This window comes from Pteropus vampyrus, unplaced genomic scaffold (assembly GCF_000151845.1).
Source record: "Pteropus vampyrus isolate Shadow unplaced genomic scaffold, Pvam_2.0 Scaffold23, whole genome shotgun sequence".
NCBI lineage: Eukaryota > Metazoa > Chordata > Mammalia > Chiroptera > Pteropodidae > Pteropus > Pteropus vampyrus.
In genome coordinates, this window is record NW_011888804.1 from 309,729 (window position 1) to 332,640 (window position 22,912).

General features: G+C 39.8%; 1 protein-coding gene across 8 annotated transcripts in view; it reads left to right on the forward strand.

Moving 5' to 3' along the window:
* Positions 1 to 22,397, forward strand: part of SBNO1 (strawberry notch homolog 1) — a 43,045-nt gene extending 20,648 nt beyond the window's left edge. For 5 of the 8 annotated variants that reach the window (XM_023528172.1, XM_023528174.1, XM_023528173.1 and 2 more), the window contains 22 exons: positions 697 to 832; positions 910 to 1,015; positions 1,151 to 1,304; positions 1,757 to 1,939; positions 2,493 to 2,590; positions 3,638 to 3,789; positions 5,326 to 5,523; positions 5,908 to 6,075; positions 6,174 to 6,349; positions 6,783 to 6,914; positions 8,332 to 8,467; positions 9,179 to 9,291; positions 9,378 to 9,449; positions 9,910 to 10,009; positions 12,087 to 12,173; positions 12,998 to 13,144; positions 13,230 to 13,324; positions 13,406 to 13,498; positions 17,283 to 17,420; positions 18,101 to 18,177; positions 19,502 to 19,695; positions 20,881 to 22,397. In XM_023528172.1, the coding sequence (XP_023383940.1) occupies positions 697 to 832; positions 910 to 1,015; positions 1,151 to 1,304; positions 1,757 to 1,939; positions 2,493 to 2,590; positions 3,638 to 3,789; positions 5,326 to 5,523; positions 5,908 to 6,075; positions 6,174 to 6,349; positions 6,783 to 6,914; positions 8,332 to 8,467; positions 9,179 to 9,291; positions 9,378 to 9,449; positions 9,910 to 10,009; positions 12,087 to 12,173; positions 12,998 to 13,144; positions 13,230 to 13,324; positions 13,406 to 13,498; positions 17,283 to 17,420; positions 18,101 to 18,177; positions 19,502 to 19,695; positions 20,881 to 21,023 (2,898 nt within the window). In that variant the 3' untranslated portion in view covers positions 21,024 to 22,397. The remainder of the gene's footprint in view (positions 1 to 696; positions 833 to 909; positions 1,016 to 1,150; positions 1,305 to 1,756; positions 1,940 to 2,492; positions 2,591 to 3,637; positions 3,790 to 5,325; positions 5,524 to 5,907; positions 6,076 to 6,173; positions 6,350 to 6,782; positions 6,915 to 8,331; positions 8,468 to 9,178; positions 9,292 to 9,377; positions 9,450 to 9,909; positions 10,010 to 12,086; positions 12,174 to 12,997; positions 13,145 to 13,229; positions 13,325 to 13,405; positions 13,499 to 17,282; positions 17,421 to 18,100; positions 18,178 to 19,501; positions 19,696 to 20,880) is intronic. The other 3 variants (XM_011355710.2, XM_011355711.2, XM_011355714.2) reach the window with 1 other exon arrangement.
* The last annotated feature ends 515 nt before the right edge of the window (positions 22,398 to 22,912 follow it).

Consider the following 22,912-nt stretch of genomic DNA (forward strand, 5'->3'; position numbering starts at 1 on the left):
TCCTGGTGTAGGAGCATGTTACTCGGTATGGGAAACGCCGAATACTGTGCTTCCCTCCTGGGGCTTCACGTTGCACATTTACCTAGTGAAGTGTCTGAGAAGACTGAGGGGGGAAAACTGTCAACCTAGTGATTTCTAGACCTGTTCGCTCGCACGTACCTTTACGATCCTGCACGGGGAGCACACCAGTATTCAAAATGCTGATCAAGCTGGTTACCAGTCGTGCTGCTGCTAACAAAATTCACCCAAATTATCTGTGTGGTGGACATTTCTTGCCGTGGTGGATCCTTTTCTCCATTGTAATTAAGAATTAAATACCTGGTTAAGATAAGTACCAAATTCAGTGAGTGCCTCTGAGACTTGAGAGTGTGGGGCTGAAATCAAGGAGAGGCACAGGGAGGGCTTCATTTATGTTTGTAATCTTAATGAAAAATAAAATGATCTGAAGCAAAATGGCAAAGTGTTAAGGTTTGACAAAGCAGGATGATAGGTGTGTGGGTGTTAGCAAAAAAAGTTAACGCCTAGGATTTTATTATCAGCAGCGTCTTTTCTCCTAATCTTGAATTTTACCCAAGGGCCACCACCCCAGAAATCTTGGATGTCTGTCACAGCCTCAGAGAAACAAAAGTTTAACTTCCTGAAAGATTGGAGACACGTGCTGCCAATGAGATGTGTTCCTTAATTCATTCCTTACAGATAGTGTTTGATGAATGTCATAAAGCAAAAAACTTATGTCCTGTTGGTTCCTCGAAGCCGACCAAGACAGGCTTAGCAGTTTTAGAGCTTCAGAACAAATTGCCAAAAGCCAGAGTTGTCTATGCTAGTGCCACTGGTGAGTAGTTAGTTATTTAGAAACAGATGTGTAGGTTATTTTTTCAGTTATAGCGTGACTTATTTTGGGTTTTCCAGGTGCTTCTGAACCACGAAACATGGCCTATATGAACCGTCTTGGAATATGGGGTGAGGGAACACCGTTTCGAGAATTCAGTGATTTTATTCAAGCAGTAGAAAGGAGGTAATGCAGCTTACAGTATGCTCTGTTTGTTCTCGGTAGCAATCTAAGAGATGTATTATTGCTAAAACTTCTTTCACGCATGTTAACGCCCTACTATATTTAATGATAGTTACTGTGTGTTTTAATTTTATTCAGAGGTGTTGGTGCCATGGAAATAGTTGCTATGGATATGAAGCTTAGAGGAATGTACATTGCTCGACAGCTGAGCTTTACTGGAGTGACCTTCAAAATTGAGGAAGTTCTTCTTTCTCAGAGCTATGTAAAAATGTATAACAAAGCAGTCAAGCTGGTGAGGATTTTTTTCTTAATTCATAGTATTTTTAAGGCACCTGATAACGTTTGGTAGTCACTTTTGTTCAGTGTGGTGCGGGTCAGCCCGCAAGAATATTTTTGAGCTATAAAACAACAGATAAATCATCAGATCCTTATTTTTCTAAAAGTTCAAGCTTTCTCTTTGCTAATTTATAAAAAAACAGCTATTTATTTCAGTTGCACGGTTTTAAAAATCACAACGTAACTGTTTCCTAAAATGACCGCATCGGTTAATAAGAATTTTTGGACAACCATAGGTGAGCGTCCTAAAGAACGTGTTTAGAGAGTCCCAAGTTTACTGCATGTGCTTTATTAAGTTAATGTTAAATATTAAGTCTTGCGCTTAACATTATTTTGATTAAATTAGTCATTTAAAAATAGTTTACACTCAAAGATGAAATACCTAAACTGTCGATCGTGCATCTTCAGTGGGTCATTGCCAGAGAGCGATTTCAGCAAGCCGCGGATCTGATCGACGCCGAGCAAAGAATGAAGAAGTCCATGTGGGGTCAGTTCTGGTCTGCTCACCAGAGATTTTTCAAGTACTTGTGCATAGCATCCAAAGTTAAAAGGGTCGTGCAGCTGGCTCGAGAAGAAATCAAGAATGGAAAGGTAAGTTGGACAGCACATTAAATGACTGATCCTTTGGTTATATTTTTTTCTAAGTCTTTTGGGTGTTGAGGTTTTCTACTTGTAAAGTCTGCTCTTTCTAAATGATAGTTGTAAAAGAATGAATGTAGTTAAGACTTTAAAAAAATATATTTTTTAAAGTAATAAAAGTAATGCCTGGTTATAAAGAATTTAGATAGCTCAAAAATGTATTAAAAATAATAAACACGACTGTGATTTGGCCATCTGTAGGTATAATGTCTGATAACGTGGATGTATATTGCCTTAAGGTTTTTTTCTTTTTGCTGATACGTAGCTACTTAAAGCACAAAGAACTCGGGCAGGGGCTTCAATTGTGTCCACTGCTATAATCCTGTTTCCTAGCTAAGTTTTTTGTACATAGCGTGTCTCAGATGTATGTAGGATTAAAAAATGAGCACACGTGTACAGTAATGGGTCATTCTTTTTTGAAAATTTTTTTATTAAATATTTAAAATATGTCTTAAATCACATGTGTAGTTCCGTTTATAATTAATATGTTTTCTTTTTTCTTCAGTGTGTGGTAATTGGTCTGCAGTCTACAGGAGAAGCTAGAACATTAGAAGCCTTGGAAGAGGGCGGGGGAGAATTGAATGATTTTGTCTCAACTGCCAAGTAATGTTTTTGGTTTTGCGTTTTTACTTGGATTAATTTAAATGTTAGAACTCCATAGAGGCAAAATTTTTGATTGACCTGTGTCATCTTTTAAAGTTTTTCTGATCTTAGCTTTTGCCATTCTGTGTGTGTCTGTGGGAAACAATAACCGAAATGCTGAAATGTTAAGCATTTTGACAATATTATGCCCACTATTTGGACTGCAGAAAGAGCTTGATTTTTGTTTGTCTTGTACATCTTAGAAATCTGTGACAGCTGGGTTTAGTTTCAGTTTTGGTTTCGCCTTTGTGTATTTTGAAATTACAGTTTCAGTAAGTATATAAGCAGTAAGTAAGTATAGTTTGCCCCAGTTTTGTAAGCTCTAATGCAAGTAGTCATGAAATATTTTTTAAAAGTTTTAAAAAATATTTTAGGCATTGTTTTTTATTTTTATTTTTTGCTTAACCTGCAAATTCTAACTGGTAGTATAATTAGCAAAATAACCTTTGCCACCATCCTGTCTCTTGGGCATAGAGACAGGATGGTGGCAAAGGTTATTTTGCTCCTTTTAAGATGGATATAAATAAAAACTGCTTTTAAAAGCAAAACACGCTCCTGCTAATCTGTACTCTTCTGTACTTGTGTATATGGTACTGCCCTGTCTGAAATGGTACCACTAGTCACATGTGGCTACTGATCAGGTGAAATGGCCAGTCCAAATTAAGATGGGCTGTAAGTATAAAATACACACCAGGTTTCAAAGACTTAGGAAAAATAACATAAAACAGCTCATCGATTGATTACATGTTGAAGTGATATAGTGAGTTAAATAAAATATTAAAATTAGAAAGTGTAAAAACTGCATTTTTTTTGTGGAGGGGGAGTTTAGCTTGCATTATATTGCACTTAGGTAGCCTTGGCCTAGAATATTAAAACTCATTTGAGCTTGATTATAAATGTTTCATAAGATTAAACAAAGTATATTCATTTTTAAGAAGTATCTTCAGTAAGACTATATGTAATATTTTATAAATTGAACCACTCATTGTCACTCTCTTTCTCTTGCAGAGGGGTGTTGCAGTCACTTATTGAAAAACACTTCCCTGCTCCAGACAGGAAAAAACTCTATAGTTTGCTGGGAATCGATTTGACAGCTCCAAGTAACAACAGTTCACCAAGAGATAGTCCTTGTAAAGAAAATAAAATAAAGAAGCGGAAAGGTGGGTATTTTTTTTTTAATGATATTCAAACAAGTATAAATTTGAGCATGTGGAAGCAGATATATTTTGGGATTTAACTGCGTTCCTCGAATTGGCAAGTGGGAGCATATTTTCACTGTTGCTCATGTAGTTTTGAATGTACAAGAAACCCCTTGTTTTAAATTAGAGCTTGAACAGTTTGGCTGGTGCTGGGCACTGGTACGCACTGGCCATACGAGGAACCCATGCGAAAGCAGGTCTTACTTAGTGTTTTAGTTTTATAGACAGAAGACTAAGGCACAGAAAGGTTAAGAGGTTAAGGAATTTTCTCAGATTCACACAGCTAGTGGGTGGGTGTGTTAGCCATTTCGTGGTGCTGTGCTTGCTAAGCTGCTAGACTCTCAGAGGTTACCTTCTCAGGCTCTGTCTACACGGTGATGATAACTTCCTATATCGTGAAGACCTGGTGCTGTGTGTTGTAAATGCAGTGCCTGACATTTTAACCCTCTTTCATTTATTCTAAGAAATACATATTTTTATATTTTTAACGTGCCTGAAAATAGGTTGGTTATTTTAGTGTGTTTGGCAATATTTTTTATTTTAGTGACACATTAGTAATGGTGTGTCTTAGAATCAGTGCCGTCTTAAATATGTGAACTTTTTAATGTTCTTAGTTTTGATTGGTTTGTTCCGGGTACCTTTTTTGAATATATTCACTAAGAATCCAGATCAGCACCTTGTTTGACTTTTAAAAATGAAGTATTAGAGATCGTTTATCTTACAGTACAATTGACCCTTGAACAACACGGGGCTTAGGCGTACTGGCCCCTCACACGGTTGAAAATCTGTACAACTTTTGACTCCCCCCAAACTACTGATAGCCCACTCTTGACCTTCCAGAATCCTTACAGATAGCATAAAGAGTCAGTTAACACAATTTTGTATGTTACATATATTACATACCACGTTCTTACATAAACTAAGGTAGAGAAAGAAAATGTTAAAATCATACAGAAGAGAAAATGTTTTTTGGTGTTTATTGGAGAAAATCTTTGTGAAAGTGGACCCGCACAGCTCACACCTGTGTTGTTCAGGGGTCAGCTGTGTTCTGTATTTTTTAAGTATTTTATTTTTTAAGTATTCTATAAAACTATGATGATGAGGCCTCACCTCAACCTGATACACAACTAAATTATAATAATGCCAGAGGTTCCGTTTTATCTCTGTTGTCCAGAATTTATTTTCAAACTTGAGCACTTGGAGGCATTCTTGAGTTTGTACTTATATATCTAGTTTCTTCTTAAGAATAATTGAACGTAACCTGATTTCTTATGTGAATCCAAAAGGTTAGTGCTTGTTTGTGAATTTTATTGTTTTTTTTGTTTGTTTTATATTTATTCAGATTCTTTGCCCATGAATTTTATTTGTTTTTTTAATACTTAGTAGATATTTTTCTTGTACAGTTCTCATTTGAATTAACTCGTGAACTAGAGTGTAATTTCCTGGAGTTTTAGAACAGTGTGTTGGGCTCACTCTCTTGTTGGGGTTTGAGGGTAGGTGAAGAAATAACTCGAGAAGCCAAAAAAGCACGAAAAGTAGGTGGCCTTACCGGTAGCAGTTCTGATGACAGTGGAAGCGAGTCTGATGCCTCTGATAACGAAGAAAGTGACTATGAGAGCTCTAAAAACATGAGTTCTGGGGATGATGACGACTTCAACCCATTTAGAGACGAGTCAAGTGAGGATGATGAAGACGGTGAGTTCCTGACCGTGTTCAGCGTCAACAAAAGGGCAGTTACAGCTTTGTATTTTAAATGGGACGTTGTATTAAAATCTTTTTTTCTGTGAAGTACAAATCATCCCCCAGAGTCTTAGATTTTGCTTGGTGGAGGGCTCCAAGCTCATCTGCCTTACGTTAAGCTCATTTATGTGGGATGACGACCTCAATCTTGTGCAGTTACTTTTAACCTCAAACCATGAACCTTGTGCCTCATGGTGTATGGATGAACTGGACCACTGTGGTTGGTGATCATTTACAGGTTATCAGTTAACAATACAAAAAAATTCAAGGCTTTCCTTTGAAGGTTCTGCACTTGTTTTAACACAAATGATTTGACTCAGTCTTTCCTTAAATTTTCAGATCCCTGGTTAATCAGAAAAGACCACAAGAAAAACAAAGATAAAAAAAGAAAGAAAAGCATAGATCCAGATTCTATTCAAAGTGCCTTATTAGCATCAGGTCTTGGATCGAAACGACCTAGTTTTTCCTCTACACCAGTTATTTCGCCTGCTCCTAACAGCGCACCAGGTATCCACATGGAAGCTTGCTTTGTCTGTGGAATGTGCTTTTAAACAAAACAGGTGTTTAAACTTTGTACTGACTTTTAACAAATGCACTTTATCTAGCTAACAGCAACACCAACAGTAACAGTAGCCTTATAACAAGTCAGGATGCTGTGGAGAGGGCCCAGCAGATGAAGAAAGACCTGCTGGATAAACTAGAAAAATTAGCTGAAGACCTCCCTCCTAATACCCTGGATGAACTTATTGATGAACTTGGTGGCCCTGAGAATGTCGCCGAGGTAAATATGACTTGATCGTGGCTCGCTCGGTAATTTTTTGCCACTTGTTCAACCCTGTAGAATGAGTGATATTTTGGGTATTGTCACATAATCTTATTTGCTCCTGAGGTCTTAGAACCCTGTTCTCTAGCTCTCATCCTAGGGCCAGTATGGAGTGTCCGCCCCAAGACACCGATCTGTCTGTTACTGTACCGTCAAGCAGCGGCCTTTTGTGGTCATCGCCATGCGTCTTTTTCCACTGGAATTTGAACTTTTCAAAATCAAAGACTGTGTCGCAACGTTCTCTTTGCCACAGTGCCCCGTGCCGCATAGGCTGCGCAATACAGTTGGCTTCTTCATCCCCTTCCGTCTCACACCGAGACGCTCTAATGGAGTAGTCTCAAGTACCCGAGTCAGATGCCTTAATTATAAGCGACACTGTTTGGCTTTGCAGATGACTGGCCGCAAGGGGAGGGTTGTAAGCAACGATGATGGAAGCATATCTTATGAGTCAAGATCTGAACTTGATGTCCCTGTGGAAATACTAAATATCACGGAAAAACAAAGATTTATGGATGGGGATAAGGTACGTTTTTCTGGGATGCTGTTTAATGGTGAGAATACTGCCCTATACATTTAGACATTTAGTTTAATCTTTACATAAGTCATTTTTCTTTTCCTATAAATTATGTTGAATGTTGCTATTCTACATTTTTTTAGTAATTGCACATAATCACTAAACATTCTGCATGTTTTCTCATGAATTGTAATAAGTATTTTTTATTTTGTGCACAGAATTAGATGTTGGCTCTTGATGGCTTTGGAGGCTTCTGAAATCTTTAATCAGAATACTAAAATACTACGTTCTCTCTGGTCACCTTAGTGGCACTACATTTAATGCTACACGGTAGTGTCAGTCCAGTTTTGAACCTAGAAAAATTAAGTGTGCCCAGATGACTAGTATGTTTTGGTTTTGCTGTTTCTGTTATTGCTATGCCATGTTATATTAGGATGGTTTACTCCAAACGACTGGTGGATTGAACTTGCACCTGACCTCTTAGAGAGACCTTGGTTGCCTCCAGAGGCTGTGTCTTTCTGTAGGCTCTTATTGTTAAGTAAACTTCATCAGTCAAGATAGTTGGATCCGTTTTTCCTCCGTCACGGTGGAATTGCGATAAATATTTGCTGATGAGATTGCTAAAAAGAGGTTGCCCCACATGACCTCCTCCCTTGATCTAAAAAAGGAGGACTAAAATCTCATTTCTTTACCCCATTTCGCATTAGATTTCGATGGATTTTTCTGTTTTGCAATTAGAAAATAGGCGTTAGTTACCACCGTCAAAATTGTCTTTCAAATGTATTGAAAAGCTCATGTTACACATTTTAAAGATTGTAGGTAGAGATAGTATCAGTTATTTCATATACTTGGTTCATGAATTTCGGGCCATACGCGTTAGGAGTTGTATTAGTTGGAACCTGTTTTGGCTGAGAGGTGACAGGAGATCCAAAATCATATTGACTTGAGCAAGGTGGGCATTTATTTTCCCGTGTACACTTGTTCCATGTATGGACAGGCCAGGGCTGGCATGGCCCCTTGAAGAGCAGGCCTCTTTGGCTGTGGTCCTTTAATTTGCGAGCCTCCACTCCCAAGTTACTTCCCTGTGAGACGGCCGTTTCACATTCATCCATCACACTTCCACATTCCAGCCAGCAGAGGAGAAAAGAGGACATGGTTTCAACTTTTAAGGACAGTACCTAGACGTTGGTCACATCACCTACAACCTGCAGGCTAGAGTGCCCACGCTTGGCTGCAAGGAGACTGGGAATGCAGCCTTGATTCTGGGCAGCCATGTCGCAGGCTAAAATTGGGGTTTCTGTAACTTAGAAAGAAGGGGAGACTAGGCATCGGTGGACCCCCAGTAGTCTGCCTGAGGACCGTAGATTTCTTCCCTGCTTGGCTTTGTGCGGAGATGATCTTTTCCCCCACTTAACTTTTTGTGCAGAACATCGCTATCATCTCAGAAGCTGCCAGCTCAGGTATTTCGTTACAAGCAGACCGGAGGGCTAAAAATCAAAGGCGAAGAGTTCACATGACTTTGGAATTGCCATGGAGCGCCGATAGAGCGATTCAGCAATTCGGTAAGTTTGTACACTGAATTTCACTGGGGAAATATGTACACTCAAAATCTGTATTTAACGTCAGACATCTTAAAACTCAACATGTGTAGATTTTGGAGGTGTTTGTGTATTGCATATACCTTAAAATAGTGCGTCATGAATTCGTACCTATTTTAGGAGACGTGAAAGATCTGCAGTGGGATTTCCTGGGGTTCGTTGCATTAAATCCAAGGGCAGGGCTCCTCGGAGTGTCTGCATTATGGACCTTTAGGACGTAGACAGTTCGTGTTAGAGCACCTGCCACTTCGGGTTCTTTTCAGCCCTCGGTGGCTTAACCGAGGGCACATTACTCCTCCCTTCTCTTCATATTCATGTCCCCGTTATCTGGAGATTTTAAAAAACAACAATTTTGGGTGAATCCAGAGCAGCTGTGTATCAGCAACATTGTCATTAACCAGACTGGAGCAGCGGGAGTCACGTGCTTATCATTTCACAGTTTTGTGGCAGTTTTTGTTCCCTTGTAAGGGGAGACATTGTTCTGAATGTGGCTGTTGTTCAAGTCAGTGTTTTGATTTCCTACTTTTTGGGGAGTTATGGTAATTGTTACATTCTTTAATTTTCCTCTTGTTTCAGGGTTTCTGGATATCAGCTTAGTGTTGAAAGCTAAGAATAGATCTCAGAATACTTTGTATGTAGTGAACACAATCTGATTTGTTTTTGATGTCATTTCAGGACGAACTCATAGATCAAACCAAGTTACTGCTCCCGAATACGTCTTTCTGATTTCTGAATTGGCAGGAGAACAGAGATTTGCATCTATTGTTGCCAAAAGACTTGAGAGTTTGGTAAGTTTTTGAGTTGTATAGATGCATATAAAAGGTGTGTGTTATCTGTCTTCCGTTCCTTGACTGGAAATTGTGCGTTTTGATAGGGGGCACTGACACATGGCGATAGAAGAGCAACAGAATCTAGAGATCTGAGCAGGTTCAACTTTGATAATAAGGTATGTTTCAGCTTCCAGTGGCCCTGCAAACTTGTGGTGTCTGTCACGAACAAAAGTGAAAGTGGTTACAGTTTAAACCTTTAAAACTGCCTCTTACGGTTTTGCTGTAAAACCATGGTTTCCTGTAAGACAGGCTTCCACATATCAGTTCGATCTTTAGAGATCAACTCTGTAATGCAGTCATTTTTTTCGTTCCTTTTGGAAAATAGGAATATAATTTATACTTGTGAATGAATCAAGTATGATACCCCAGAAGTAAAGGAAGTTATTTATTAATCGAATGCTCGCTGTGTGTAAGGTATGAACTGGATACTGGGCATTATAAAATACATATAAAGATAATTTAGTCCTGCTGTTTTTGACTCTTTGGTACAGTTAGTGTTTATAGAGCTTAGTGGGTCATGTGATTGAAGAGTATTCAAATACTGAAACTGGATAATTGTTGTTGTTTTTATTACAGTATGGAAGAAATGCTTTAGAAATTGTCATGAAATCTATTGTAAACTTAGATTCTCCTATGGTATCGCCACCTCCAGACTACCCTGGAGAATTCTTTAAAGGTAATTTTTTAAAATAAGCATAACAGAGGGAAGTGAGTACCACCAGCAGGAGGTACTAAAACCTATTGTGACGTGCATCGTTGTTTTTAGACTTCTTTGGACTGTAAATTACTCAAAAGTTAGAAATTGAAGGTTCTCAGACACCTAAGTTGACCAATTATAATAAAGCATTAGGTTTATTAAATTTCATTCAAATCAAGTGCTTTTGCTCTTGACAGCTTATTATGTGTTATTACTGGATTAATAGAGGAAAATGGTTTTGTTAGATTAAGATCACTATGCCAAATAGCTTTTAAAATTTAATTTTGAAGCTAAAGTACCTAGGTAAAAACCTGTGGAGGTCGGCGGGGGTGTAAGTGCAACGAAATTAGCCGTGTGTTAACACTTGTTAAAATCGGGTTATGAGTACCTGTTTGATTATAGAATACTTTTTACATTTATATGTGTTTGGAAATTCCTATGTTGAAAAAAGGAAGTTCTAGGTAGTGTTATAGAAATTTTTTGACCTATCCTGTAATCTGTAGAGTATATTTTACCCCATAAACGTAAGAAGTCTAGGTGATTTTAGTAGCTCAGGAAACTATGAAAATATTTTGGAAAATAAATAGATGTCAGATATTTGAAATATTGCTGTTGAGTTAGCATTTCTCACTAGGAAGTCCTTCCCAGTCAAAGCAGCATTTAGTTGGTGGCAGTCCATGTTGACATGCCTGTCGGGGTGCTTAGCATCACGGAGGGCGTTTACCAACAACAGAAACAAAGCCTTGGCCCTGTTCCTCCTTCCCTCCTTTCTCCCTCTCTCTCCCTCTCTCTCTCCCTCTCTCCCTCTGTCTCTCTCTCTCTCCCTCTCCCTCTCTCCCTCTGTCTCTCTCTCCCTCTGTCTCTGTCTCTCTCTCTCTCTCTCTGTCTCTGTCTCTCTCTCTCTCTCTCTGTCTCTGTCTCCGTCTCTGGTTTTTGCTCTTTTTTTTGGTCATTGGAAGTAGTGGCAAAAATAACTCTCCGCTTTATTCCTAATTTTTTGAAAGTGCATGTCAATCATCTTAAGTAATGGAAGGAATCTAAAAGTGTGTAATGAAGAGTCAGTCCCCCCCCCCTTAATTTCCGCCCGCCGAGATCACAGATGTTAACAGCCTGAACTGGGGCAGCCTTCTAGCATCTTTTCTCTGTGTTCGTCTAAACGCAGAGCTTTTCTTTTAAATGTTACTCATGTTACTTGCTATGTACTTTGCTCAATACATCATAGACTCCCTTACAAGTCGGCGGCTGTATCACTAACACGTTTTTAATAGTCGCATAGCATTCTATAGCTAGCTTACGTAACAGCTGCTTAATCATTCCCTCATTGATATTCAGTTGGTTTTCCCTTTTTTTTGCCATAACAAGTAGTGCTGAATTTATACAGCTATCCCTCTATACAGGTAATTCCCCCCACCCCCCCACCCATCGGATGGGTCCCCAAAGGAAGAGTTATTGCAGTAGAGATCTTTGGCCACGTAATTGTCACCCACAGAAACAACAATTTTGAGCCTGTAGCAGCGTGTTGGCTGATGAAATGAATGCGTACCTAGGATATCGTCGTGCTTCCTATTGACCCTTTTCTCTCCCTTGTTCTGCAAGGCTGAGTTTGAGCCTGAACCCCAGGACTTTTACAAACTCCGCCCTCCTAGTAACACAATTCAGAATACACTGTCATATTTGCTTCTGTTGTGCATCACCTTGTCGATACTGATAAGTAAGGTTTGGGAAAAAATGTTACATTCTTATTTATACTGTTATTTAAGGTAGTATTATTCTGCTGCATGTTCAAAGTTGTTTAGATTATGTGGGGATAACTGACCTCCACTGCCAGAGATGCTGTTGGAAAGATATTTTCTTGAACTAACAGTATTGAGGCTTGAGTACTGCGGCGTTTCAGAGGGCCTCAAGATCTTTGAGGACTGTGGGTTCCGTTTAATTCAGTTAATAGAAAGTGTGGACAATACGCAGTGTCTGAAAGCTAGAACTTGATCTCATCTGTTTAGTCAGGTAACAGCTTATCAACCTCTGAGGTTTTTTTTATAAACTCGCTTTCCTGCAGATGTCCGGCAAGGGCTCATAGGAGTTGGCCTGATCAGCGTGGAAGACCGCTCGGGAATCCTTACTCTGGACAAAGGTGATGGTGCTGGTTTGTATGCGCAGAGCCGGTGCTGCGTCGTTAAAGCCCGTTCTGCAGTTTATGCTTGTCTGTGTGAACGGGACGCTTCAAGTCCGGAGGTCTCAGTCTCCTGTTACTGCGTGCTCAAAAAGCACTCTGGGTGGCTTTTCCCTGCTGTGGTTATGCAGAAGAGATCAATCTCAGAGATCAGACAGATCCCCAACCTGTCCATACAGCAGCAGTTCCCACCCCAGATTGCACAGGTGATCAGTTGTCACGTTTTCTAAAATGTGCTGAACCGAGGCTGGCGCTCAGACGGGCTGTCTCCCAGAGCTCCCAGGTGTTCAGGTGGCCACAGTGGCACGTAACATCACTGACTCATAGTACTCACAGCTCTGCTAGTTAAGAGTCGGTGTTGGTCAAATACAGGGTGACGAAAGGTTACTTGACTTTGGGTGGTGAACACAACGTGATGTACAGATGACATATTTAGCATTGTACACTTAAATCTATATAATTTCATTATCCAGCGTCACCCAATAAGTTTAATAAGATTAAAAAAAAATAATGTTGGAGAACAAACATTCCTATGTGTTAAATTGTGTTGATACTTTTAGTAAGTGAGGTTGAAGATGCAAAATTCAATTTGGCAAACACGGCCTTTGCGCACGTACTGTGGTCGTGGTGATCACTTTAGCTAGAAATGGTCAGATCGTAGCTGCACTGTGAGCAGTGCAGGAGTTGTGACGGAAGGCCAGAGGAGAGAGTGAGACTTGGACTAAGCTTATTACATGCGTGCATGTTTAATTGTCATTCAAATGCATTAAATCTCTCATATGATCTTGTCATTGCAGATTATAACAACATAGGGAAATTCTTAAATAGAATTTTGGGCATGGAGGTGCATCAGCAGAATGCACTGTTTCAGTATTTTGCAGACACACTTACTGCAGTTGTTCAAAATGCCAAAAAAAATGGAAGATACGATATGGGAATCTTAGGTAAGTGGGGGAATGTTTTAAATGTCATGTGTATTCCTGATAAAATGTTCCTTTTACATTTATATGCTGCTTTTTCTTGTTTAAGATCTTGGTTCTGGAGATGAAAAAGTGAGGAAAAGTGATGTTAAGAAGTTTCTGACTCCGGGATATTCAACCTCTGGGCATGTAGAGCTATACACGGTAAGTTTGGAAAACGCGTCGATCCAGCGTGACGCCCTTCTGTGGTCGGCACTCACAGCAATGTTATTGTTTCTTTTATAGATTAGTGTAGAGAGGGGAATGTCCTGGGAGGAAGCTACCAAGATTTGGGCAGAGCTAACAGGACCAGATGATGGCTTTTACTTGTCACTGCAAGTAAGACTTTTTCCTTTAAATGTGAATTGTTCAGAAGTGTGTTTTCATTGCCAGCATTGAGATTCTCTGCTTTGTGCCTATTTTCCAATTATATTTAGTTTTCTTTGTTTTGGTAATTAACCATTGTAATTGTGAGTTCGTCCATTTATGTACATTTTCACTTAATATATTTGAGGGATGTTGTTAGATGCAGTTTTTTAAATTAATTTTTTTTTGAGCAAATTGAACTTTTTAAGTAATATCATGCCTTCCTTACTCCTAATAATGCTTTACGTCTAAAAGGTTCATTTTAACTACTTTTATTTAGGGTTTGCCTGTGGACAGAGCTAAGGAGGGAGAAATGTATGTGTGTGTATATACTTGTACATTTACATATAGACATACACACACACATGCGTACATCCATACAGAGCACAGTATCTTAAATTCATATTTTTAGTTCTTTTCAAAACCATGGAATTTTTATCTCATGTCTTCTCTGATATTTAGTTGTTTTCTTTCTTTTATATTAGTAATTCTTATTCTCCAGGGCACACAGGATGGTAAATATTATCGCTACTACAATTCAGTTTTCCTGAAAATTATTTTTTTAAAAAACTATCTTTTTTGCATATCTTTTTTCCATCTTAAAATGTAATCGTGCTATTCTGCATTGTCAGCATATGGCAATTACATAGTTCACTCTTCCCTTAAATCCTCATTTAATCTTAGCTCTTCAGGCAATTAATTGACATTTAATGCTCACCACTCACTCGCCCGTCCTCAGGTTAGCATCTCTGTGGTTCCTTATTGCGGAGCCTGTTCTGTAGTGGATGGGTCTCTCGTGAAGGGCTGATGGGAGCCTCACGCCCTGAGGTCTCGCATGCCTCTGGGTTTGTTCTTTTATACTTGAAAGACAGTCTTACCGAACGTGAGACTGAGATCTTCAGTTCACATTTTCTTTCCTTGAATTCTACTTAAATATGCTACAAATTCTTCTGAGAAAGAGTCGCCGTTAGAGTTTGATGAGCGCTGATTTCTTTCTCTCTTTAATTTAATTATTCTTTCGGTCTGCGTGCCGCAGTACTCTCGCTCTCTGAAGGCCGGTAGTTCTCTTAGAACATACGTTGGCATTAGTCGTTCTTGTCAGTATTCTCAGGTACGCGATACGCTCTTTCAGTGTGTAGTTTCACATCTTAGTATTTCAGGAAGTTTTCGGAATCATTTTTATTTGCAAAATGTTTAGTATTCTATTTCCTTGAATTTCTCCTTTATCAGGCAGGACTCCTTTTATCCATTATTGGATTCTTGTCCATCTTTACTTTGTTTTCGCTTGACTCCTTTTTATCTCTTCATTTCTTTTTCATTAACAGCTTTATTGAGATATAATCCATATACCATCCAATTCACTCACTTAAGTGTATAATTGTGATTTTTGGTATATCGCATTGTTAATTTTTAAAATCGCGGTAAAGTAACAATAGTTGCTGTTTTAACCATGTTTAAGTGTATAATTCAGTGGCATTATTTTCACAGCATTGCGCAACCATCGCCACCATCTATAAACTGAGTTTAACAAGGTCTCACCAAGATAGTAAGACTATGACTGTTAAACAGCCACTCTCCTTCCCCCTCCCGCAGCCGCTGGGAGCGTCTGATCTCCTCCTCTCTGTCTCTCTGAGTTTGCTCTCCTAGGTACCTCACGTACTTGGAATCAGCCACATTTGTCCTGTGCCCGGCTGCTTTCATTTAGCGCAGTGCTTTCAAGGTTCTCCCATGTTATAGCATGTGTCGGAATGTCATCGCTTTTTGTGACTGAATACTATTTCATCGTATGTATGTACACATTTTGCTTTTATTTGCAAATATTTATTGAATGACCAGCTGTACATGAAGACCTGGTTCAAGATGTAACCGCATAAAGTAGAGCATATATGATGATGCCACAGGCAGGTGAGACCATCAATCAATAAGCCCTCTGGAGCAGGAGTGCTAAACGTTTTGATAAAGTCAGATAGTAAATATTTTTAGGTTTTGCAGGCCATACATGGTCTCTGCTTTGTGGTTTTTTTCCCCCCCCGCACCCTTCTACCCTCCCATTGTTCGTAAAGCTTTGGAGCCTCAGGCCGGATTTGGTCCACAGGCCTGGTTTACTAGTCACTGATCCAAGAGCAGAGTGCTCGAACCGGATCTGGCTCCTGGTTGGTTGGTTGGTTGGTTTGAAAGTCTTCCTGAGATAATTGTAAATTCAGATGAGGTTTTAAGAATTAATACAGAGAAATTACTTGTACACCAATTTTCCCAATGGTAGTATTTTACAAAACTATAGTACGATGTCACAACCAGGATATTGACATAGTTCACGAGATTTTATTCGGATTTCTCCCTTAAATGGGATCTGGATGGGCCCACATAGGGTATTGGTTACTGTTTTCGTGCAAAGTCATTGCCAGCATCTAAGCATGGCAGGTTTTGGTGAGAGTGCTGGCCCCCGCTCTCGGTACCTGCAGCTGCGGCTGGCCGTGAGGGCTGGTGTCGCTGGTGTCCCGAGAAGGGCATTGTCTAGGGAAGGACCAGCTCTTTGTCTTGGCTTCACAGCAGTGAGCAAACGTGCGTCACAGTGTGTTGCACTTGTATTGACATTAGGAAAACCATATCAGAATCGCTTTCATTTCCTCTGTAATGTGACGGTTTATTTTATAATTATAATGAGTTAATCTGACACTACCAAGTCAGATTATACCGTTATTTGCTTGAAACCTTGTGTTCTCAGTATAAATTTATTGAATGTGTCACATGAACTGATAAAAAATTTTTAATGTAATTACATAAACAATGTTTCAGATCATTTGAGCAAGTAAAAGACAAAGGCTCTTTAGTATCCATGAAGAAAAAAGTGAAATATTAAGTCTTTTTCTTTTATCAGGATAAGAATTATCTTACTATAAAAATTTAGTAGCTCAACAAAGTATTCATTTCATAGAGGAGCTGGGGGAAATGTCTCTACTTTGCAACTTTTCTTTTTCTTTCAATTCCTCCCCAGAGATTTTCGCTGGGAAGCTCTTCACCATTCTTTAAAGGCGGTATCAATTAATGGAAATTAATATAATTTATAAAAGTTTATATAAAATTAATTTTCCATTCTTATTTTTCCTTTAATTGAGACTTTTTATAACTCCTTCCCCTTAGGATTTCTCTCATGAGTCCAACTTTTAAAAACTTTAAAAAACATATGTAAGTTCCATCATATCTAGTGCGCATCCTTTTCCCAATTCTGCATGCATAGGTTTCCCCTGTCGTAGCTTTCCTGTTTACCTATCACTTGGTTAGGTGATGCTGTCTCATTTCACCCTTCAGGAAACCATAGGGGTAGGTAGCACAGATGGCTTAGATGAATTCAGAGGACTGCGAGTGATCAAAATCACCTTGGAGGTTGTATTTCATTGTAACTGAAAGGAGAGTAACTTTTTTAACAACCACATTATGAAAAATTTTAAACACGGAGGTAAAAGAATTTTCCCGTGCATGCCGTTCATGCCCACTCCTTTGGGCCGTGAGTCAGGCGCATGGACTGGAACGTGCAGAGTTGTCTCCACTGCACATCTGCTTTAAAGCTTGTTCCAAACAATTTTCTAAAGACTGTCATGGCCCACGACCTATGCCTTCATCTTGGTGAGACCTTGTTAAACTGTCGTACTTTAGTTTCAAAAGATTCTGTTTGCTGCTGTGATGGTACAAAGAAAAACAAGTGTGTTTTGAGGTGTCTGGTGTCGAATCTTTATATTTTCCCACTTTTTTTTAATAGATAAGGAACAACAAGAAAACTGCCATCTTAGTTAAAGAAGTCAACCCTAAAAAGAAGCTTTTCTTAGTTTATAGACCAAATACTGGGAAACAGCTCAAATTAGAAATTTATGCTGATCTAAAAAAGAAATATAAGAAGGTATTTTTTCTTTTGTATACTATGCTATTTGATATTTATAAATACTTATAGTAACATAGAAGCTATGTTTAGAAGTGTTTTGTGTCTATGAAATTATTTTGTTGATTTTTTTTTTCTTTGATTACTGGAAATTTTTCAGAAAATTGTCGTTTTGTTATATTAATATCTTGGTCTTAAGTTTTATCTACCATGAAGAAACTGATAAGATGATTATTTGAAATAGCTTTTGTTGTCAGGACGGGAAGCTTGCATTGCTAACTATGAAAATGAGATTTTTTTAAATAAAGAGAAGATGTGCAAGACAAATTTCTTCCAAACAACTCTTGGTTTTATTGTGAACTGCTATGTTTATATTTTGCAATGATTTCTAGAAAAATAGTGAATGACTATTTTTCTTAACATGGTTATTAGTTATTATGTTTTTATTAGTATTACCTTATACTTCTGTTCTCCTAGCCGTTGTTGCTTGTAAACAATTATAATTAAGCCAGCTATTTGAAAAATTCGTTTCATAGGGGGAACCTCATGGAAGAACTTGTATGTGGTCCTCAAATGCAGCCAGCAGCAAGGGCCAGGTTTTCTGTACAGAGATGATTTTAAGTCGGCTTTAGAAACAAGATGAGGGAGTCAGTTTGTTTAAAACAAACCTGTTTCAGTGGAATCTTTGTCTTATTTCACAGGTGGTCTCAGACGATGCCCTGGTTCACTGGTTAGATCAGTACAGTTCGTCCGCAGACACTTGTACTCATGCTTATTGGTTAGTATTTTCACGTTTCTCACCGTATTTTCCAAAGTGTAATCAAGATTTAATTAAACGTGGCTTCACTCTTTAGCAATCTGCCCCTGTGAGTACATGAACAGCTTCACTGTTGTGAGGCGTGCCTCTTTCCATCACGGGCACTCGGAGTGTGTGGACCACACGCCGTTGAGGTGGCCCCTCGCTCTTCACTGAGGCTCTGTAACCACCAAGCAGCCATTGTCTGGGAGCCTGGATGTCTGTTCTCGATGTTAACTTTTATGTCCCTCTTTCTCTCCTTCTCTTCCTTTATTTTTTTCTTCCTCTCTTTCTTTCCGTTTTCTTTAAAGCTTTCCTGGTGTCTGAAATAGTTTTGTTTTTAAGGCTAGGTAGGGAGCTCGTAGGAGAGCACAGGAGCCTCAAGCGGCGAGCAGTAGCTGCAGGCTGTGCTGCTCGCCAGCTGGAGCTGTGGCCCTCAGGTCGTTGAGTTGTGTGCCACAGTGCTGATATCAGAGCCCGGACTGGCGTGTGTGTACACTCTGCACCCTTTAATTCTCTCTCTGTTTTCTTATCCATTAACTAGGTAATGGGGTATCTGGCCCACTTTATGAACAGGGGTATAAGATATAGATGAATTTTCGCTAGATTTTTTTTAGACACTTGTAGGTAGACAAATTTGCTTTGATGTGAGCAGTGTTTTTTGTTCGTTCTCATTTTGAGAGTGAATTAGTGCTTGTTGGAAATTAGGAAAAGTCTTTAAGATTAAATACTTTAGAAGTCAACCTACAAAAGTCCTCTCTAAAACATTTGCTTTGAGTTTTAGCGAGAAAAGTGCCCTAATACTGTGTATTCACCTTGAATTAATACTAGAAAGATAATTATTGATGAATTGTGAAAAGAATTTTAACCATAAAATTTTGACGTCTTTTTCACAGTTGTTTATAAATTTTCATATTTTTTTCGTGTGGGTGTTTGCTGAGGCCTTTCCCACAATATATTGGTAGTTTACTACAATAGAAATAATATGCAGCATTATTTTATAAGATAGCACTGATACAGTAAACTAAAACTGATACAGATATTAAAATGACAGAGGCTTAAATGGATATCAAAATCAGTAGATCAGACCTTTTATAGGGAGTCAGGCCTCAGAAATAACTAATTTTAAAAATCAGCAGTGATACCTTACATTGGAAAGGATAATTCATTGTGTCAACAGGATTATAATCGAAGAAACTATCAGTAAAGGCAAATGATGCTGGGGCATCTCCCACTTGAAATTTGGTAGACGTGCGGGCCTTTTCCGTGTGTCTTTGTACATAAGCTTTCCCCCCATCTCTCCTAGGCGCGGCAACTGCAAAAAAGCAAGCTTGGGATTAGTTTGTGAAATAGGCCTTCGTTGCCGCACATATTACGTGTTATGTGGCTCAGTACTGAGTGTCTGGACCAAAGTCGAGGGTGTTCTAGCGTCTGTCAGTGGCACAAACGTGAAAATGCAGATAGTTCGGCTAAGAACAGAGGATGGACAGCGGATCGTAGGTGAGTCGATTTTTTTTTTTTTTTTTTTTTTTAAGATTAAGCTCTGGGGAACAAATCATCCTGTTTTTTTCTCATTTTGTTTCTTACATCTTAGACTCTTGACACTCATGTCTAGTAGTAGGGTAGAGCTTGCTTTTATGTTCTTAAAAGGTTGAACAGAAGTTAAGCCTTTGAAAGGACAGTGTTGATTCCGGCCGAAGCCCGGTGTCGTCTTCCGTTTTATGCTGCTCTTGCTCCCCACTCCCCTGCCTCGCCGTCACTGCCTGCACAGGCTCGCAGGCTCCCTGGCGTGGGGACGCAGCTCCGCCTCTTGCCCAGATGCTCTGAAGTCTGCCGTGTGACGTTTATTGAGCCAGATCGAGACTGGATCTCAAAGCCACTGTGGACAGAGGATGGACCGGAGTCCTGCAGGCGGCAGGGGCTGGCTGTGCCCCCACCGCTTGCTCAGTTACAGGCTTCACGGGGGTCCATCCGGTTGCCACACTTTCCCCGTCGCTTCATCTTCGTCTCATTTGCAGCAGCCTTCCTCGGTCGTGTGCTGCAGATGGGCCGCCTGTGGCCAGAGTCAATTCATGGACACTTTTTTGACCCTCAAGAATTGTTGTTTTACATTTTCGTTTGAATTAGTTAGCAACAGTTGAAAATCAAAGGCCTGGATTTCCATCTTCTTTTTTAAAAAGTGAAACAAAACACAGCGGCTTCTCTGGAACATGGAGCTTCTCTTCCCACGTGGGGGAGTCGGACGTTCTCTTACCCCGGGCATGCACTGCCCAGTTTGCTGAGGTCCGCACCGTGCCCACTTAGAGGTTTCCTGCCTCAGTCAGCAGTGGAGTTTGCAAACACTACCTTGGAGTCTTTTGGCTCGTGCCAGAGAAGGTGGCGTTTGACACGTTTGTGGACCTGCGAAGAGAGAGTAGCTAGGAAGGTGCTGCACTTGACCTTCTGTCCCTCCACCGAGGAGGTGGGGTGACGTGGACACAGGCACATGCTCAGGTGTTTGTGGGCAGTGCTGCGGGGGAATCGGGTTTCCTCTGAAAGGGCTATTTCAGGTGTGAGGTATTCCTGTAGTTGTGGGGTCTCGTCCATTACACTTGGTATTACGCCCATTTGGAATTGTCTGTGATGTGTAGAACACCATATGGTCTCCTGGATGCCACCTTCGTAAAGTCTTATTTCTAATTGCAGGTTTGATCATTCCCGCAAATTGTGTGTCTCCTCTTGTAAATCTCCTGTCAACTTCAGACCAGTCTCAACAGCTTGCGGTCCAACAGAAGCAGCTCTGGCAGCAGCGTCACCCCCAAAGCATCGCCAACTTGAGCAACGCATAAGAACAGACAGGTTTCAACATGGATGTATCTGAAATGCTGTTGAAGCTTATCATTTGCATAAAAATCAGGGACAGTTTCCAAAGAATTATAATTTTTTTCAGTTGTGCTCTCTCTAGTTAATTTTTTTGGGAATAAGGACAAACCTGGAATAGATAGCAAAGCCGAAGATGAGCAGTGCCGATGGTGGTGCATATGTCTTTCCTTTCGCTTTGCCCATGGTACTTCCCATGCGCTTCTGCTCTGGGCGAGCAGAGGGGATGTGCGCGTGCGTGTGTGTTCGTCTGTTTGTGAGTTTGTTAAAGGCTACGAACCACAGTTGGTTTAAAAACGCTTGGAACTTCCCAAACTGGCTTTACTTCATGTTACACAGTGCTCAGGGTTAACGCAGTCCATCCATGCCATTGCTGCGGGAGTTATCCCCGGACGCATGTGTTTGAGTCTATAAATATAGAACATATATATCGGTTTCTTTTTCCAACTTATTAAACACTAGGTTTATTAAAGCATGAAATGAAAGGTTGCACATCATGCGTTCAGGTTCTTTTCTAGTTTTTGTTCTGACAGTGCATGTCTTTGAAAGCATGCGTAAACAAGATTAACACAGAAGTCCGGTTACGGAGAGAAACATTTGTAGGTGTATAGCATTGGTTATTGCATTTTTATAATGTTTATACCTGGGTGTTGCTTCTGGCCCTGTGAACCTCTCCCCCTCCCCCATTCTCCCTGCCCCAGGTTTCTTGTCAAGGTGACGAGTACAGACTTTTTTTTTGTGATAAAATTCCTAAAAGTTCATTTTAATGTATTAATAGTATTCCTAATGAGTGCTGCAAAAATGGCTACAAGCCTGCTTTTCTCAAAATTACATTTTCCTTAACTTAAAGGTAGTTTTAGGAAGAAGTACAAATCAGCTTCCATCTTGCAAACAATCTTTTTTTTACTTCATTTTCTTAATTTGCTTTGTCACTCATAAAAAAGGAAACCGTACTTGAGCTGTAAACTAGACAATGAGGAAACACTTGAGGCTTCTGCTGTATGTTTATTTCTTGTTGTTGTTGTTACCCAGTAACTTGAATATTGTTTAATGTGTTGTAAGACATTGTAGAGTTTATCTCAAGCTGTTAAAAATGGTAATGTACAAATGTGAATAGACACTTATCTATAATATGGGTAAGTTTTGTTTTGCCTATAATAGATGTTTTATAAAAACAAGTGAGGGGACAATTGGTCTTTTTGTTTCCTTTTTTTGTTTCCTTTTTTTTTTTTTTTTTTTTGCTTGCACAGGTTGCACTATTGAAAAATTGAGATTGTATAAACCTGGTCAAAAGCTGCAAGATGCCAGTCTTGTAGATGTCAAATAAAAAGTTCTTACCCTAATGAGAAGTGGACTCTTGCTTAGGCCCTCTCCGCCCTCAGAGGCAGTCTGTGGCGGCCATCGGCAGCCCTCGGGCGCACCCCGCGTCCCAGGTCGCCTTCGTTTTGGCTTAAAACCTACCCCTCAAAGTTGAGGCGGTGTTGAGGAAAGGGTAAAATGAGAGTACTTTTGAATGTTTATCAAGTTAAGTTCTCCTTTGTTACTTTTTAAACTTCTCTCGGAATCGGGCGCGCTGTACGTACGTGCTGGAAAGCCGGGGCTTTGTTCCTTTAGAGCCCCAGTTTGGTCACGTCCAGTTTAGTTGTGTCAGGTTTCCCACAAGTTTTCTTTCTTTGGATTTATTTATTCTTGCTGCCTAAAAGAACAGATTGAGAATAATTTCTGTTCTTTGGCATATTTTGCCCAGCGGATGCAATTTTTTATCCTCAGTCTAGTCCTGTATCTCAGGCAGTGGTTCATACGCGTATCAACCAGTTAGTTCCCGGGCCGGGCACAGAGACCCACTTGGCAGCCAGCA